General features: G+C 62.8%; 3 protein-coding genes across 3 annotated transcripts; all 3 read right to left on the bottom strand.

The window, feature by feature from the left end:
- Positions 1 to 1,152: 1,152 nt before the first annotated feature.
- LOC141935627 (prolactin-releasing peptide receptor-like) lies at positions 1,153 to 3,733 on the bottom strand. Its single transcript, XM_074852030.1, has 2 exons — positions 3,298 to 3,733; positions 1,153 to 1,786 (listed from the first exon to the last, which is right to left on the bottom strand). Exons 1-2 carry the CDS (start codon positions 3,702 to 3,704, stop codon positions 1,153 to 1,155), a joined length of 1,041 nt encoding a protein of 346 aa, XP_074708131.1. The 5' UTR covers positions 3,705 to 3,733.
- Positions 3,734 to 8,542: 4,809 nt separating this feature from the next.
- Positions 8,543 to 9,721, bottom strand: LOC141935814 (nucleoplasmin-like). The gene is made up of 5 exons (XM_074852385.1): positions 9,658 to 9,721; positions 9,388 to 9,470; positions 9,175 to 9,294; positions 9,008 to 9,101; positions 8,543 to 8,672 (listed from the first exon to the last, which is right to left on the bottom strand). The coding sequence occupies exons 1-5, from the start codon at positions 9,719 to 9,721 to the stop codon at positions 8,587 to 8,589; spliced, it is 447 nt and encodes a 148-aa protein (XP_074708486.1). The 3' UTR covers positions 8,543 to 8,586.
- Positions 9,722 to 12,020: 2,299 nt separating this feature from the next.
- Positions 12,021 to 15,332, bottom strand: ADRB3 (adrenoceptor beta 3). The gene is made up of 3 exons (XM_074852195.1): positions 14,056 to 15,332; positions 13,045 to 13,112; positions 12,021 to 12,595 (listed from the first exon to the last, which is right to left on the bottom strand). Exons 1-2 carry the CDS (start codon positions 15,330 to 15,332, stop codon positions 13,073 to 13,075), a joined length of 1,317 nt encoding a protein of 438 aa, XP_074708296.1. The 3' UTR covers positions 12,021 to 12,595; positions 13,045 to 13,072.
- Between the last annotated feature and the right edge of the window lie 2,804 nt (positions 15,333 to 18,136).

Raw genomic sequence — 18,136 nt, 5'->3', positions numbered from 1 at the left:
GTGTGTGCGCAGGTGGGGGGGGGCGTGTGTACAGGTGTGTGTGTGCAGGTGTAGGTACAGGGGGGTGTGGCATGTGCGGGTGTGTGCAGGTGTAGGTACAGGGGTGTACAAGTGTGCACAGGTGTATGTACAAGTGTGTACAGGAGTGTACCAGAGTGTGTGGCGCGTACAGGTGCAGGTGCAGGGGTGTACATGTTTGCAGGGGCGTACAGGTGTCTGCACAAGTGTGTACAGGGGTGTGCAGGGGTGTACAGGTGTATGTATAGGGGTGTGTGGCATGTACAGGTGTGTGCAGGTGTAGGTACAGGGGTGTACCAGAGTGTGTGGCATGTGCAGGTGTGTGTGCAGGGGTGTACAGGGGTGTAGAGGGGGCGTGGCATGTACAGGTGTGTGCAGGTGTATCTGAAGGGGTGTACAGGTCTGTACAGGGGTATACCAGAGTGCATGGCATGTGCAGGTGTATGTATAAGTATGTACAGGTGTGTGGCATGTACAAGTGTATGTACAAGCATGTACAGGGTGTACAAGGGCGTGTGGCATGTACAGGTGTGTACAGGTGTATGTGTACAGGTGTATGTACAGATGTGTGTATGTGCACAGGGGTGTGTAGCGGGCACGTGTGTGTGTACAGGGGTGTGTGGTTTTGTGCACGCGTAGGGCTGCGTGTGCCCGCACAGGGCAGCGCGGGGGTTTCAGGGAGGTGTGCGGGTGGGTGTCCAGGGGCACGGGAGCTGTAGGGTGACTGCGGGGCGGGGTGTGCGGGGCAGAGCAGGCCAACCTGTCCTGGCAGCGGCTCCATCAGCTGCGGGAAAAGTGCCGGCGCTTCTCCGAAAACAATCTTGCAGGAGAAACGCCATTTCCCAGACCCGAAAATCGATTTAACGAGCTGTGTGATTCATTTAATGAAACCGGCAGCTACTTCCAGCTGTCACTCCAGCAAAACGCTTCTCACGCCTGCCCCGCGCTCCCGCGGGCCCATTTCCTTCGTTAATTTAAAATAACGAGCCCACGGGGTCCCGAGGCGAAGCGTGGCCCCGCGTGGGGGAGAACGCGGCGGCGAGCGCCGCAGACCCCCGGAGGAGCCCGCTGGCCCCCGGTCCGACAGGCAGGACGGGCACCGGGAGGGCTCCGCCGCGCGGGGGGAGCCCGGGCTCAGAGCACGGCGCCGGCAGCCCCGCCGCTCTTGGCGGGGACGATCTTCCTCTTGCAGGCGAAGATCTTGCGGAGCTCCCCGCGGAAGCGGTCGTGCAGCCAGGCGTAGAGGAAGGGGTTGCAGCAGGAGGAGCTCATGGCGAACCAGTGGCAGAGCAGCTGGATGAGGAGGAAATGGCGCTTGTCGATGAGGTTGATGTCGATGTCCCGGATGATGTTGAAGACGTGGATGGGCAGCCAGCAGACCCCGAAGGCCGCCACCACCAGCATGATGAGGCGGAAGATCTTCCTCTTCCTCAGGCGGTCGAACTCGGCCTGGCTCTGCGTGGGGTGGCCGGGCACCACCCGGTTCCTCAGCTTCACCGAGATGCAGATGTAGGAGAGGGAGACGGCGGAGAGGGGCAGGATGTAGGTGACGATCAGGGTGCCGTAGGCGTAGGCCAGGCGCTGCGTCTCCTTCTCCATCCAGAACTCCTCGCAGATGGAGAAGCCCTCCTGCCGGAACTCCACGTGGTACGTGTGGGCGATGGCGGGGGCCACCAGCCCGCAGGAGAGCAGCCAGATGCCCCCCACCACGGAGATGCAGCTGGTGACCGAGATGCGCTTCTTCAGGGGGTGCACGGTGGCGTAGTACCTGCGGGGAGAGAAACGGGGGAACTCGAGCCCCAGAGCATCCCCCCGGCGGGGGGGCGGGGGCTGGCAGCAGGGCTGGGGCCATGGGAGGCAGCTCTGGGAGCAGGGACACGGCCCCGAGCGGCTGCTGGGAAAGGGCTGGCTGGGGACAGGGGGGACGATGGTGTCCTCTGGCTCTGCCACAGGGCCTGTGGAAGCACCAGGTCACTGCTGTTTTGGGGAGCCCGGCAGCGCAGCCAGCCGCCCCCGAGCACTGCAGGCAGCCCTCAGGGGGTGACAGCAAAAAGCCGGCAACTCCTCTTTTACTTCCTTCTCCCCCGAGCATCTTCCTCTCCTCTCCGCGCTGCCTCACCTTACATCCAAGGGTTGGCCCTGAATAAGCTCCCAGTGAGGTATCTTCAGAGGCCACAATTTGATTTTAGGCAGCTCTTTCACCCACGGAATGCTCTGCCCCCCCGCCACAGCCCGCTGCCGCTTGGAATCGTGGCGTTGGCCACCACGATACTGTGACATCCGGCGGCGCGACGCGCACGGAGCAAAGCGCCAACGGCTCCTTGTTGCTCGTGCTGACGTCCGAGACCAGCAAAGCCCCGCTGCGGCCATGTGCTCCCCCCCCCATTGGAACGGGAGGATTTGGGCAAAAATCATCCATTTGTGATAAATCCCAATGACGTTTTCGGAATATGCCGAGGACACTGTAACTTGGCGGCTGCCTCTTTAGCGGGAGAAACGAGCAAATCGTTTTCACCCAAAAAAAAAGGGGGCTTTGTTGAAGAGCAAAAGAACTCCAGCGCTCCTGGTGACATTTCAAGCCCCCGACGAGGGCAGCACAGCTCCGCCAGCAGTCCAGGCTTTCTCAGCTCAAATTTTCCCTTTTTTTTTTTTTCTTTTCCCCTTCCCATCATGGTCCAGCCCCACTCTCCCCCAGGGGCAGAGGCAAACCAGCATGAGAGGATCTCTCAGCGCTGCCGGCATCGCACCCATCCCCGCAGGGTTTGGAGCATCTTTGACAAGAGGAGGTCTCTATGGAAACACGGGTTTTATAACCCCCCCCCCGCATCAGACCCTGCCCAGGCGCACTCAGGGAGACCCAAGCGCTCTCCACCCGGGGGCCAGAACACCGCGTGATTTGGCTGCACATTTATCCAGCAAAGTATGAAGAAACGGGCACAAACTCCGAGGAGCCCTCGCGCGAGAGCTGTGCCTGCCGGGAGCACGGACCTGGCGGCCGGTGGACCGGTTTCCATAGAGGTGGCTTCGTACAGGCAGGCGTGAAACTGCACAACATCATTTCCCGATGCAAACCGGCAGCCGGCCAAGCACCCCGCTACGCTTCGTCCCCCCGAGACCGAGCCCTGACGCTAAAGAAAAGGTTGCAGAGACCGCCAAGACCCCCTGGATTTTCCCTTTTCCAATTTTGAGTGTTTTGGCACTTAACACCCCGAGCAGCGGCTTGAGAGGAACAGGGGGACAGACCCAGACCCTCAAACCACCTGCCCCGCCGCCACTTACCTGTCAACCGCGATAGCCGTGAGCGTGAAGACAGAGACATAAACCGTCATGGGCTGCATCAGGAACACGAAATAGCACAAAAACTTCCCGAAAACCCAGCCCTGGGGGTTGAAGGCGTAGGCCAGGGTGAAGGGCACGCACGTGGCACACATCAGCATGTCGGAGAAAGCCAGGTTGCCGATGAAGAAGTTGGTGACGTTGTGCATCTTCTTGGTCTTGCAGATGACGTAGAGGAGCAGGTAGTTGCCGAAGATGCCGACGAGGACGACGAGGGCGTAGCAGGGGATGATGAGGGGTTTGAAGGACTGGATGAGCTGCACCCCGGTGAACTGCGCGCTGGCGTTGGAGTGGTTCTGCAGGGCGAGCTTGTAGACGGTGGCGTTGGCCCCGTCCCTGTCCCCCTCCATGGCTGCGGCTCAGCCCCTCTGCCTGCAGGCAGGAGGGAAAACCCCTGACTCGACCAGCCTCAGCACCCAAAATCCAGCGGCCGTTTTAGGGGCCCACGGGGCGCATCCTGCTCCTCGTCACGGCTCTGCTGCGGCTGTCCACCACCCTGCACCCGGGGAGGCTCCTCGGGATGGCGGCTTCGTCCTGGGGGCTCCTGGGGAGGGAAATGGAAAATCAGGCTCAGAAAAGGGGCGATGCCGGGGAGCAGCCCTGCATGGGGAGGGAGAGACAGCCCCAAGCTCAACAGCAGTTACGGCTCCGGGGGAAGAGGAGAAGGAGAAAAGCAACGGGGCTGACCACAGGCTCGGGAAAAGCACTCACCGAAATCTGGTCTCCCCTTTAAACGAAGCGTTCGCAGCGATCCTGCCTCTGCCCAGCCCAGCCGGCGCGGAGGGAGAGCTGCTGGCAGAAGGAAAAGGGAAGCGGCAGCGGAGCCAGAAAATAGCTCCTAATGTTTCTGGAAATAACAAACGACGTTAATGGGTAAACGAATAAAGATGCTCTGCTACTTTTGCGCTGCCTCAAAGCCTCGTGCGCCTGCACCCCGCTCATCCATCCCCCTCACGAGGTGAACCAGGCTCCCCTCGAACGCGAGTCTGGCAGCAGCCAGCCCGGGCTCCGCCGCTGCTGCAGCTCAGGGGGCTCAGCTGAGACGTTTCCGTAGACCCCGGCACGGTCCCGCCGAAAGCGACGCCGGGTTGTCACGGAATCGACTGCGAAGGGAACGGGATGGGAGCAAGGAGGAAATTCAGGGGCAAAAATCAGATCAGTCCTGGAAGAGAGGTCCCTGCCTGCCCTCGCTGGCACCACCTTCCCCATCCCCGGCACATGCTGCCAGACCCCCGCGAGCCCCTGTCCGGGGCAGCCCCCGCCTCCCTCCTGCCCGCTGAATCATCTCACCACCCACCGCAGCCTGACTTTAATTTCCTGGGCTATTTCCATATATTACCCCTCACTCTTCCCCAGCACAGGACTTCCCACCCTGTTTATTTCTCTCCATACCAGACGTTATTTCACCCTTAAGCCTTCACGTACCTGATCCAGTCAGACCGAAGCGCACTCGCCCGATGTTGGGAGTCCCCAGGGGAACGCAGCAGAGAGCTGCACGCGGCCACAGAGTTTCGTGACGCGTCTCAGCAGCCCCCCAAGAGCTCCACAGTCCGAATTTGCATTAAGTGGGTTTTTAGATCAACTTCCACGCGCCGTGCCCGCCTCACCCCGCGCGTTTGCAAGGCGCCCCACCTCGAAGGGCACATGCGGAGGCAGAAGAGGCGTTTCAGAACAAAGTGCCTCTTATCGAACATTTACCGCTGGATCCAAAGCTGTGAAACCGCCTCCACCCACGGCAGCCCCTGCGCCGCTCTTTGTTCTGCTCGGGGAGGGATTTTACGGGCTGAGCATCATCAGGTAAAAATCCTCCCCCTGCCCTGTAAATAAATTACATGTGCAGAAGCCTCCTCCTGAGATGCAGCCCAGCCCCGCGCACGTCCCCAGACCAAGGGCCGCTTGTCCAAACGAAGCGCCGGCAGCACAGAATTAAGTTGTGCTCAGCCCAGCAGCGTTCAAAGGCAGCTGCCTCCCTGCCGGCTGGGCAGGCTCCTGCTCGGGGGCTGCCCTGGGGATGCAGAGGGGAGCAGACACCCCCCCCCGCCCGTGCCCCCCTCAGCCGCCATCCCGGCGAGGAGGGCGATCAGGGCAAAACAATTTCAACTGGGGGAAGTTTTACTTAATTTAGTTTATTGCAATTAACACAAGCTCCTCATCCTTGCCGTGAGTACTGAGACCACAGAAAATTTAGATAATTAAAAGGTATTTGGGGAAACGTCTCCCACACGCCCAGGCTCAGGCCTCCTCCTGCCCTCTCTGCCCTGCACCAGACCCCTGAGCTAAGGGGGGGTCACACTGGAGGTCGTTGGGCACCCAAGGACATTAATGGGGTGCTCACACGTGCACTCAGGTTTGCCGTGTTTAACCCCTCGTGCAATTAGTTGGGTGCTCACGGGTGAACTGATGGGTGCTCATGCATCAAATAATTGGCCACTTACGCAGAAAATCAAAGGGCTTTCCTGCAATTTTTCATTGGAATTTGCTCGTGCAAAAAGGCAGGAGAGGCTGCGACCTGTGCCCGGTGGAGGCGCAGGGACCAGCCCCGAGCAGGGGAAGGCAAAGCCCGGGGTGAGCCCCGGCTCTTGGGGGGGTCTCATACAGCTCCCCTGGGCGGTGGGGTGTGTCGGGGAACATCTGGAGGACGTGCACACAGCTGGAGCTATACAGTCCCAGGCACCCAGCAAAGCCACCCCAAAACGGCTCCCGGCCCCACCGGGCTGCGATGCTGCCAGTGCTCGGGGCTGAGCTCAGGACCATCCTGCCCATCACAGCCCACAAACTCCTGGGGAACAAGTTAGCCTGGAAAAAAAACTCTGAAGCAACTTTTAGCTTCAACAAGAGCATTTTCTGCACCCCTGCCGGGGGGGAACAGACCCGTTTCGGTGCTGGCTGGGTGGACACAGCCCCAGCCACACACAGCGTGACCGAGGGCCACATCCTGCAGCGGGGCCTGTCCCCAGCACGTTGTCTGAGCCTGTTTTGTCTCCATGACATTGAGACTCGGCTATTAATTACCTGGCAGTTGCCATGGTTATGCCAAAGCCCTCCAGGAGATGCTGCAGGCAGGATGCAGGACGGGCGAGCCGCTGCCAGGGGCTGCGGGAGGGGGGACAGAGCATCTCCCCCCAAGCACCCACCCTCCCCACAGCCAGCTCCAGCCCCCGCCCGTGGCTCTGGGGGGTCCCCCCGCTTCATTTGCAGCCGGGGCTGGGCACGCTGTCCTGCAGACCAGGCGTGTGGCTGGCGTGGGGGGACAGCTCTGTTCCCACGCACCCACCGGGGAGTCAGTCCTCGCACACGGGAGGGCCGTGCCCCGGGCTCCCACCGCTCTCAGGAAAGCACCAGCAGGTCAGCCAGCACCACGGCTGCTGCTCATGCACTTTGGTGCTGGGCGCTCCCCTGACATGCTCTGGGCATCAAAGAGGCCACTGTGCAAATTCTCTGGTTCTGACCTTAATCCGCTTTACATTTCTTCCCTTCCTGGGTTTCTTTATAGGGCTTAATCTGCGCCCAGAGAAACATCTTAATGCAGCTGCTGGCTCACGCCGAGCGGCCGGCGTTCAGCGAGTTTTCCAATCCACAGCATCTGAGGAATGAGGAGCAATGAATTCATCAGCCGTTATTCCTGCTCCTCCGTGCCCAGCACCCCTAGAACACCCCTGAGAGGGGCTGCGGGACGCTCCGGCCCCCACGAGGCTCCTTGAACTGGAGCAGCCCTGGCAGCAGGATGTGAGGGAGAGCCCTCACCCCTCGGGCCATGACAGGTCCCAGATCCGATCCTGGCGGGGAAAAACAGCCAGAATCACCATTTCCATCACCAGTTCTGGCTCTGATCCCCTCTCCAGGAGTAGCACACAGGGTCTTGTGTGCTGGGAGCAAGACGAGGACAGGGAAAAGCTGGATGAGTTAATTGCTCATTACGGTTTTGCTCTCCCCCCACCTTTTCACCCCCGAGTTTGGGGCTGTGCACAGCAGCAGCTTCCTGCTCCCCATCCCAGGGCACATCCCAAAGCCACACGCGGGGAGGGGGCTCGGGGCGCACACTTGCCTTGCAGGGGATGATGCCCGAGAACCCCCTGCCCGGGGCGAAGGCCACGTGCGATCACCCTGTGATCTGTCCCTTGTGTCCCCGGGGCCAGGCAGAGCCCGCGCCGGTGGCCGACGCGCTGCAGCCCACCAGGGCTGGCAGCTGGTCTCACCCAGGCCCATCTCCGGCCTCTCCCCAGCCATTACAGCGTGACGACATCAACCGTCCCCCCACGCACCGATCAGCTCGGCTCCGAGGCTTTTTCTGTTGTAAGTGGGGAAAATAAAAAAAGACCCCTGTGCTCCCTTCCCAGCCCCCCCCGCCTGCAGACTGAGGGCTCCCCTCAAAGTCAACCTTGCTGCCAGGTAATATCGTGCGTATAATGGATTTGGGCAATTTTCTCAATTAGGAACTGTAATTGTATTATTGCAGTGGCTGCTTGTTCTGGGAGGCTTTTGGCCGCGTTTCCCTGGGCTGCCGTGAAGACAGCAACACAACTTTGTCCTGTTGATCCAAACAGGAGACAGAGCCGGAACAAAAGGGCTGTTAGAAGGGAGCTCGCAGGATAATTGGTGCCAGGGCTGAGCCGGGGGGGTGCCACGAGCACCTCGGCCTCAGAGCATCGTGTCCTCCCCCCAAAGAGGCCACTGAGCTTGTGTGGACACACAAGCCCTGAGCCAGAGCACGGTGCAGCCTTCCTCCTCCTCCTCCTCCTCCAGACACAGTGGGGCTGGCAGAGCCCTGACCCTCCTGGCCTGGCAGCAGGCAGGGGAGCAGGCAGCAGCCTGCAGCTCCCCAGGGGCTGCTTGCTGGGACCCCCGGCCCCCAGACCCGTGGGTTAGAGGCGTGACCCACAGCATCACGGTGATTGCACACGTGGAATATGTTTTCCTGAGAGGAGGCAGAGAGCAGCCAGGGGTAGCGGGCAGGGAGAGGATGGCGCCAGAGTACCAGAACACAGCCCAGACCAACTCCAGGGTATTTGCACTTCCCCACTGTTATTGCAATAAAAAGAAAAAAGCATTTCTTTGAGCATGGTGGGAAGGATGGGGGGGAAAGGAGGGGAGACAAGGGATGATATTCAAAGCCCAGAGAGTTTGTGTCCCCCTGCAAGGATCTGTCCCATTTGGCACGAGGCACCTGCAGCTCCTGGCGTGGGGTGTCCCCACCATCAAGCCCCACGGAGCCTTCTCAGAGCAGCGGCCACCCTACGCTGCTCCACCGTCATCCTCATCGCCTGCCTCTTCCTCCGAGAGCTCTTCCTTGTGGGGTTCGGACACCGCATCATCCTCCACTGCGGAGAGGAGGTGCAGAGCTGCAGCGGGAGGGGGTGGCCCTGCCCTGCCGAGGGGAGGCGAAACCCCCCAGCCAGACGCAGGGCCAGCGATTCCCCCCCCACGCTGGGAGCGGGAACACGGACACGTCCCACCCCGCGGCGGCAGAGGCAGAGCGGAGAGCTGGCACCGAGCACCGCGTCGAGCCCACGAACACAGACGATCACTAATCCCCCCATCCCCGGCGGCTGTTGAGGGCACAAGCCACCGCTAAAGCCACCGCGGGACCCCGGAGCATCCCCAGCGCAGCCCCCAGCCCACACCCACCCTGGCCCTGCAGCTCGGTGCCACTCACGGGTGACGTGCTGCCCGCTGAGATAGACCGGCCCAGCTCCACACTCGAGCACGAAGGTGACGGGAGGGACCAGCTCCAGACCTTTGAGGCTGATCTGCAAAGAGTCAGAGCTCAGCGACCCCCGACCCCAGTCCGGGGTGAAACCATCACCCCACGGCCGCCCTTACCATGGGCAGCACCGAGCTGCGCAGCGCCGCGATGGGCACCGGCTTGTGGTCTCCATAGGTGTTTTTCGAATCCACGGCCACCACGTGCAGCTCGTCCCTGGCGTCAGCCCCCAGGCAGATCTGCCAAGGCAAGAGAGACCCCACAGCAGGGAGCCCGGCCGTCAGCCAGCCCCGCTGCTGGGGCACAGGCTCTTGGCGAGCCGCGGGTCTCACCGTTCTCAGCAGGACCAAGTGCTCCAAGAAGTCATTGTCCTCCTTCACCACGCAGCTCCGGGTGCCCGTGGTCAGCTGGCAGCCTGCAGGGACACGGCCTTGTCTGTGCATTTGTGCCCCCCGTGACCAAGCCTCGGGCGAGCTGAAAGCAACGGGGAGGCTTCCCTGGGTGCCCACACCATGGGAAAGGGGGAAACACCCCCCACGCGCACCCGCTGTGCCTCCAACCCACAGGTGCAACCAAGCAGCCTGGGGGGTGCAGCTCCGTACCCCACAGGGCAGCCACGGGCCTCTCCTCCGACAGCAACCTGGAGAAGCGAGAGGAGCTGCTCATCCTCCACAGCAGATCCAACACCGGCAGCAGAAACCAGCTCCTGGGGAGCAAACACCAGAGAAGACAGCATTCAGCTGCTCTGGAGCAGAAACACAAGGAAGAAACGTGACTTTGGAGCAGCGGGAGCAAACTCTGGGGTCCCCAAAGCCCAGAGCCAGGATGGCAGCGTGCAGGCAGCTCACACCGGAGCGTTCGCTTTCTGTGAGCGGGGACGGCAGCAGACCCAGCCCCCCCCGGGCAGGACAGCATCGCTAAGCGGAGAATAAAAACACTTAGCTGCTCCTGCATTCCCTAGGGAAAGGAAAAGCCAGTTAAATGCCTTTACAGACAAAACCAGCTCTAAGAGGAGCACCCTCCCCGCAGCAGAGGCAGCTCGGGGCAGTCACTGCACCCTCCCAGCACAGCGCAGCTTTGGCAAACGCCTCCAAGAAGTTTTGTACAGAGAGAGCACTTGGAGGCCTCCAAACACCACGCTAGCCCCAAGGACTGGGCCAGCATCAGCGCTTAATCCAGCAGCACAACCCAGCCTGGGGACGAGGGTATCAGAGGGAGCTGCCCCCCACCCCACACAGCAACCCCAGGGAACACAAACACACCCAGACAACAACAGGCACCAGCCCCCAGCACCGGCTGCTAATAAAGAAAAGGGGACCCCGAGGGAGGTGCAGTTTGGGAACGGAGTGCAGGTGCTTTGGGAGGGCAGGTGGCACCAATGCACCCACCTTCACCCCCCAGGAGGGCCCGCAGCAAACAATTAAGCCTGAAGGCAGAAGCAGCTCCACCTGAGCAAACTTTATCACAGAATCCCAGGTTGGAAGGGACCTCAAGGATCATCTGGTCCAACCCTTGTTAGCAAAAGCCCGGTCTAGACAAGCTGGCCCAGCACCTTGACTGGAGACAAAGACACCAGCCCTGTGAGCTGGACCCAGGGTCCCCCATGTCCTGGGACAGCCCCCCTCACCCCCTGCTGGGGTTTGGGAAATTGCTCATTAACACCAGGGCTTTTGGGGGGCTAATGAACAACTCCTGGGCTGTGTCGCCTCAGCGGGTCACTGAGGGTACCCTGAGGAGGCTGAGGCCATGGGGGGGCTGGGGGACACACAGGACCTGCTTGTGCTGAGGGTCAGCTGCAGTGATCAGTTACCAGCCCCCCAAGAGCCACCAAACCGAGGTCTGAAGCTCTAAAATGGAAACAGTCAGCCAGAGCTTCATTTTTCTCTTTATTTAGCAATTTCATTCTTGCTGGGTATTGAAAGCAAAACGTAGCAAGGGAGGACCCCAGCAGGGGAGACACCCAGCACCCCAGTCCCTGGGGCTGCAGCCAGACCCTGCAGGCTCCGTGTGGGTGCTGGGACTTCTCCAGCCCCAGGAGGGGGCACTGGGAGGGGGCACTGGGCACCTCTGCACAGGCTCCCGAGGAGGGACACGGTGGCCGGGGCAGCTCGGGGGGCTGTGGGTACATGGGGTGCCCCAATGCTTTGAGCATCATCCTGACACGGGGCTCTCTGCCTCTCCCAAGCAAATATTCGCACTGGTACAAACCTGCCGGATCACGGTGGGATGGCGGTGCCCGCTTTTGGGTGCTTTCCCACACTGGCAAACCCCCGGGGAGGCACAAAGCTGCTTCCCGGGGCACAGGGCTGGTGGGTGCTGTGCCCAGCCCTGGGGAGGGACAGCCCTGCCTGCCAGGGAGCCCGGGCAGTACCAGGCCCTGCCTCCCCCTGCGGCAGGGCTGGGGGCTGGCAGCGTGGCGTTTCCCTGCCCGCCTGCTCAGCCAGGCCCTGCCAGCCACAGCCCCGGGAGGGGGATGCACCCCCCAGCCCCGGGCAGCCCCTCGGCCAGGGCACGTGGAGGAAGCGTCCCTCTGCTCGGCACAGACTCGAAGGCACCGCAGGGATTCGAAGGTTTATTTCACACAGAGGGTGGGGTGAGACGAAACAGGCCAAAAACTTTACAGTCACCGTGACGTATTTACAACCAACGTTATCCCTGAAGTCGCCGCGCGGCCGCGTGGCGTGGGCTCAGCACCCATGGCTGCACCTGGGGGCGGCACCGGCCCTGCCACCTCCCGCCACGCTGGCAGCACCAAGGGCTTTAAAACAAGAGCTTAACCCCCTGCCCTGGCCCCACCACCCCACGTACCCAGACGATCCCGCAGGGATGAAAATCCCCCTCCTACAACGCTCCCCCCACCTGACCCCGCTGCTGCTGCTCCTCCAGCTTCATCCACCCCCTCCCACACCCGAGCAGCACAGAAACACGGACATCTGCCCCAAATGGTCTGCCCTGAATGGCGAGGGAGAAAAGGAGATTTAGAAGAGCATAATTTGCTTATTTTTGCCCGGTCCCGCGTGCTCAGAGCTCCCCTTGCTCCCCTGTGCTTCCCCTTTGCTAAAGGCGTTGCTGTGGCTCCCCGGATCCCCCCAGCCCTGGGAACGCTGCGCTGGGGCAGGGATGGGGTGGAGATCCTGGGCAGGGCTGGTGCCTGCAGGAGGCTCTTCTCCCCTTCCCAACGGGCTGTCCGGAACCCGGCCGAGCCCGGGACGACGAGGTCCTTCATCTTCCAAGAGAGCAGAGCCGCCAGCCACCACGTCCTGCTGCCAGCCATGCCCAGAAACACCCCCGGCTGGGCGATTGTCCCCCCGTCCCCACAGCGAGCGCGTCCCTGAGGCTGCTCTGCCTCTCGGCGAGAGCTTTTTCCCAGCTGGCTCCAGCTCTCCAGCACCAACGGCACAGAGGAGCCGGCTCCTCGGGCCCTGCGAGCGCTCCCGAGGGGGACCCCCTCTCCTCTCCGGGCTGATTCCTGCACCGGGGGGGCCTTCCAGCACCGTCACCCCCCGCGCCGCTCCTCTGTCCCCTTCGCAACACCCGGCCCTGCAAGAAGAGGGTGGGAGGTGATGCAGCATCACCCACCGGGCTCAGCCCTCGCAGCTGCACAGCCCCGGGGACAGGGACCTGAAGCCACCGCCCCGGGGGGAAAAAAAAAGGGGAAAAGGAAGGGGAGCAGCGTGCACAATAAATTGGATAATTGGGGGATCCGGGACTGGGGCCACGCGGAAGGTCTGGAGCGCCGGCAGCCCATAAGCCGCCGCAGCAGAGGCAGCCGCCCCGACAGGGGTTAAAGCATCCCGGGGCAGGCAGGGGGTGTCAGGAGACCCGGGCTGACGCCAGGCTCACGTGCCCGAAAGCGGGCAGCTGCCTGCGGGCTGGCCAAAGGCTGCGCTCCCCCAGGGAAGGCAGCGGCCAAAGCGGGCAGAGGAGACACGGAAAGGGCTGACGGCCCCGACCCCGGCGCAGCCCCGGCCGGGGGGACACACACTCACTGTCTGCCCGGCCCTCGGCTGCTCCCGCTCAGATGGAAGGACCCGCTGGCATCTCTCCGCTGGCAAACCTTGAACAGGAGAGCACAGTGCGTGACGAGCCCAGACCCTTCCCGCGATTTACTGTCCTGTGTTCCTAGGGTGGATGAATCCTTCCTCGGAACACGCAACTTCACGAAACACTTCCTTTCTGCACGTCTCTGCCGGCTGCGGCTCTGCCTGTGCAGGCTGGCAGGACCCTCTCCTGCCTTCGGGCCTCAGGAGGGGTTTTGGACCGGAGAAAGCCGGTTAAAATCCACAGTAACCAGAATAATTCAAATTTTGTCATACTAATAAAAAACTCAGGGGGAAAAAAACCCACCCTGTAATTTGCAGAAGGAGGTGTAAATCCATGCAAGGGCGCAGGCAGGAGGCTGGCAGGGCAGAGCCCCAGCACAGGCATCCCCTGCCAGCCCTCTGCCCTGGCACGGGGCAGCCCATCTCCCAGCCGCGGGGCTGGCGGCAGCGAGGGACTGAGGGCGACAGAATCAATTCCCGTCCCAGATTTACGCCCCGCTGGAGGGCAGAGACCGGCAGAGCCCAGGCTGGCGACCGCGGCCCCGGCTGCCTCACTGCGGAGGGGCTGCCCGCGTTTCCCTTCTTTAACAGCAGAAAGCAGGAGCGGGGGGAGGAGGGGGGCAATCCCGGCTTTGGGACACGTTCCTGTTCAGCTGGTTCCATTCCCTTCTCACCTCCAGCGGTTTTTTTTACCCAGGATCACCAGACCCCATCCTGCCGCGCTGGGGTGCTCCCCAGGAAGGGAGAAGGTGGGACCCCGGTTTTGCAGCTCAGTGGGTGGGTCGGGGTTTTAGGGGAACCTAAAGGCAGAGGGCAGAGGTTCCCAGCCCCACACCCCAGCACCTCTCCCTGCACCCCGGCTCCACACTGCACTGTCAGACCACGGCCCTGCCACCGACAGCCCCCCCTGGCTGCACCCCAAAGGGCTGGTCCCCCGGAGCCCCCCCAGATACCTACTCGTCAAGCTGGGAGCACAGCGTGGTCTGGGTGCCCTGCAGCTGGGACTCGCCCAGGGGCCGCTGCCAGTGGCCACTGCCCCAGGACAGGCTGGTCTCCTCCATCCGGCTGCTGCTGCCGCTGCCCCCGGCCTCGCTGTCCTCCCCGGGGTGCCCGGGGGCCACCGCCTTGCCGTCCTCCACGGGCCCCCCCTGGGGGCTGAAGGCACAGGGGCAGCGCTGCAGGTCCTGCGAGACGGCGTGGAGCCGGCGGTCGGCGCGGCGCGGACAGCACAGCAGCTTGCGGAAGGCACTCCTGAAGTCGGGGCTGCGGCAGTAGATGATGGGGTTGAAGGCTGAGTTGACATAGCCCAGCCAGTTGAGGAAGAGGAAGAGCTGATCCGGCACCAGCGGCCGGCAGAAGACCTTGATGATGTTGGCCACGAAGAAGGGCAACCAGCAGAGCGTGAAGGTGCCCATGATGATGCCCAGGGTCTTGAGCGCCTTGTGCTCCTTGATAGCCAGCAGACGGGATGGCCGCCTCCGCCGACTGCTCCTGGAGCTGGGGGGCTCCTGCAGGAACCTCACCTTGTCCTTGCCGATGAGCTGGACATGCCGCGTGGCCACGGCGAAGACGCGGACGTAGACGAAGATCATGACGAGCAGGGGCACGTAGAAGGAGATGGTGGAGGAGATGATGGCGTAGGTCACGTTGGTGACAAAGTCGCAGCAGCGCGGGTCGTCGTAGCAGCGCAGCGCCTGCTCGTCCGCCCCATCCCGCCACCAGTGGTTCATGATGGGCAGGAAGGAGATGAAGGCAGAGATGGCCCACACCAGGCAGACCACGGCCCGCGCCCTGCCCTTGGTCACCAGCGCCTCGTACTGCAGCGGCGAGGTGATGGCGAGGTAGCGGTCCACGGCGATGGCGCACAGCGTCTCGATGCTGGCCGTGACGCACAGCACGTCCAGCGAGGTCCACAGCTCGCACACCACCGTGCCGTACGGCCAGTGGCCGCTCAGCAGGATGGTAGCCCCCGGCGGCACCACCAGCAAGCCCATGATGAGGTCGGCGCAAGCCAGCGAGGTGATGAACACGTTGGTCATGGTCTGCAGCCGCGGCGTCTTGGCGATGGCCACGATCACCAGCAAGTTGCCGGCCACGATGACCAGCACGGTGAGGCTCAGGGCGGCCCCCACCACCCACTGCCGGCTCAGGCTGGTGGCCCCGCTGCAGTTGCCGCTGTTGCCCGCGGCTGCCGCCCCCCAGGCGCTGCCGTTGCCTGCGGGCAGGGGACCCATCTCCGCCGGGCTGGGGGGGGCCACGGGTCCCGCACCCCCGACGGGCGCAGCCCCGCCGCCTCCCCGCGGAGCCCGGAGCAGCCCCCGGGGCGCACCGGCGGGGCTGCGGCGGGGAGGAGGAGCCTTTAAAGGCGGGGGGCGGCCCCGGGCTGCCCCGCTCCGGACATCAATGAAAGAAGAGCGGGCTGCGGCACCGCCCCCCCCCCCGGCCGTGCACCCCCCGGCCCGCCCCGCGCCCCGCCGGCATCCCCGCGGTGCACCCCGGCCCCTCGCCCTGCACCCTCCCCTGCCTGCACCCTTCCCCTGCCTCCCAGCCCCTCTCCAGGACACCCTCTCTGTGCGCCCCAGCCCCTCTCCATGCACCCCAACCCCTCACCGTGCCCTCCAGCCCCTCGCCATGAGCCCCAGCCTCTCACCCTGAGCCCCTCACCCTGCGCCCCAGCCCCTCTCCGTGCACCCCAACCCCTCACCGTGCCCCCTGCACCCCTCACAGTGCCCTCCAGCCCCTCTCCGTGCATCCCGGTCCCCCACCATCTGTCCACACTGTGCCATGGGCACACCAGCCCCTCGCCACGCGCCCTGGTCCTTCTGGGTGCACCCCTCATTCCCTCTGTGCCCCCCATTCCCTCTATGCACCCCTCACCGCCTGCTCTGGTCCTTTTCCCTGCACCTCAGCATCTCGCCCTGCACCCCCTGCTCCAAACCCCTCATCGTGCTATGTGTCCCTCCCCACGTGCCCCTCACCACGTGCCCTCTCCGTACGCCCCTCGCCGTGCTCAGGCTCTCCCTGGCCAGGACAGGCTGTCCCTGGTGAGGACAATGACACCCCCATCCCCCCAGCATTCAGGGCACCTCACAGTCACTATTTCACTTCCACATTTACTGCCCAAACCTCCTTCCCAGCTGATGGAGGAGAATGGACGGACCTTTGTTGCTCCCCCTCCTGTGTTTGGGTGGGTGCTGGTGCTCTGGAGAACCCCCCCACCCTCCTCCGCTCACACATGGCAGTGGGGAGCCACCTCAGACTGGGAGGCACTGGGCTGCCCCACCGCTGCCCCCAGCTCTGCTCCTCCTGAGGGCCCCTGGGCAGACTCCAGAGCGGGTAATTTTTTCACTATCAGCTATTTATACAAATACTGGAACTTCTAAGACGGGCGCTCTCCAAATATGGCATTTTGAAGTTTCAGCCAAATGGGGGAATGTTGACAAAGAGGAAAAAAATATGTGTAAAAAATTATCCAGTTGGCATTTCTTCCCATTCATGAGCTAGCAAAACAGAGCCCCGTTTTTACAAGCTTGATCTTTACAAGACTGTTTTGGTTTTTCAAAGCAGTCAGACGAGGGCTTGATGCAACCCCCCTTAGCTCCCAGCTCTGGCAGTAATTCTGCCTGGGGCCGAGCCCCGGTCTTGCTGTTTTCAGAGGGATTCGTGTCCACAGACAAGACGTGGGCAGGAAAGTCGTCGTCTGCTCGGTGCGGCTGCCCGCGTAGCTCCAGCGCGTGTCGGCACACGGCGCCGCAGCTGCCTTTGGGGCCTGAAAAGCAAAGCAAGAGCATCTGCGGGCACGTCTGTGGGTACTGAGGGCGCTGGGCTGGGCTCCATGGAGCCAGTGGAGACTGGGATGCCCGGCGCTCTTGGTGGCTTTGCCACCACCCTGCTGGGTGACCAGGGGCTGGTGGCTTCCCGGCCCCACCTCGGCTTCCCCGGCAGCCCCGGGGGTCGCCCACCGGGCTGGGCGCTGCCTCCCGGGCACCGAAGGGGCTGCAGGACTCAGCGCGGGCGTTTTACAGGGTGTTCTCCTGGTCCTTCACGGCGCTCTCAGCCCACCTCCACACCACCCTGCCCTGGGGGGGGTCCCCCGCCACATTCGGAGCAAGAGACAGATGGACACGCTGCCCACGGCAGGACAAACAGCCAGGCTTTCTCCGGTGCCGAAGCAGGCATCCAAAACACTTCCGATGTCTCTGGCACTTAAATGAGACTTTTCCTCCCCCTCCCAGGCAGGAGAGCTCGGCGCCCTCCACCCTTCCCAGGGAGCCGGCTCGCCTGGGAGAGGAAGGGAGAGTCCCAGGCACCCCAGCGAGGCAGGGGAAGGAACGTGGCTCAACATCTTTGTCCCAGTTTTACAGCTGGAACAGCTGAAGCACAGAGGTGCTGGGTCTCGCACAGCCCTGACCCCCAGCCCCGTGGCTCTACAGCCTTGACCTGAGCCCCTGCGGTGCCAGAGGCCCCCGCTGCACCCTCCAGCCCAGGGCTGTCACCAGGGGAAGCGTCATCTCCCCTTGCCCACCCCTGCCACGGGCCAGAACCTCTGTCCCAGCTCTTTACCTGCATGGCCACGCAGTGGGAGGCAGAGCCGGCCCCGGAGAGACCCTGCGGGCAAGTGCTGGCCAACGGGTCAAGTGACTGTTTAGAAAACTCTGGGAAAATATGTTTATACCATGGGTCAGAGCAGCTCCTTTGGCTGTTGCTGCAGAATAAACAATGGATATTTAAAAATACTTCCTTATAGGTAGAGAGAGAGTCAGGATGGATTAGGGAAGATCCCTGCTTGGGGAGCGGGGGGGTGCAGGGAGCAAGCAGTGCAGCACATGGAGCTCCTGCTGCCCACCGATGAGTCTGGGGAGAGGAAACAGGCGTCTGAGCTGGTCCCAGGCCCATCTGAGGGGGCACAGGGTCTGCCCGGCCCCGGGGGCGAAGGGGTGAGACAGCTCAGGGAGCAGCTATGAGCCCTGGGCAGAGGGTGTTGAGCAGCTCCTGGCTGGTGCTTCATCGTGGGGCATTTTCCCTGGGGAGGGTGGGG

The sequence above is a fragment of the Strix uralensis genome, chromosome 28 (assembly GCF_047716275.1).
Source record: "Strix uralensis isolate ZFMK-TIS-50842 chromosome 28, bStrUra1, whole genome shotgun sequence".
In the NCBI taxonomy this organism is placed as follows: Eukaryota; Metazoa; Chordata; class Aves; order Strigiformes; family Strigidae; genus Strix; species Strix uralensis.
Note: the sequence above shows the minus strand (reverse complement) of the source record. Positions and strands in the feature narration are given on the sequence as shown.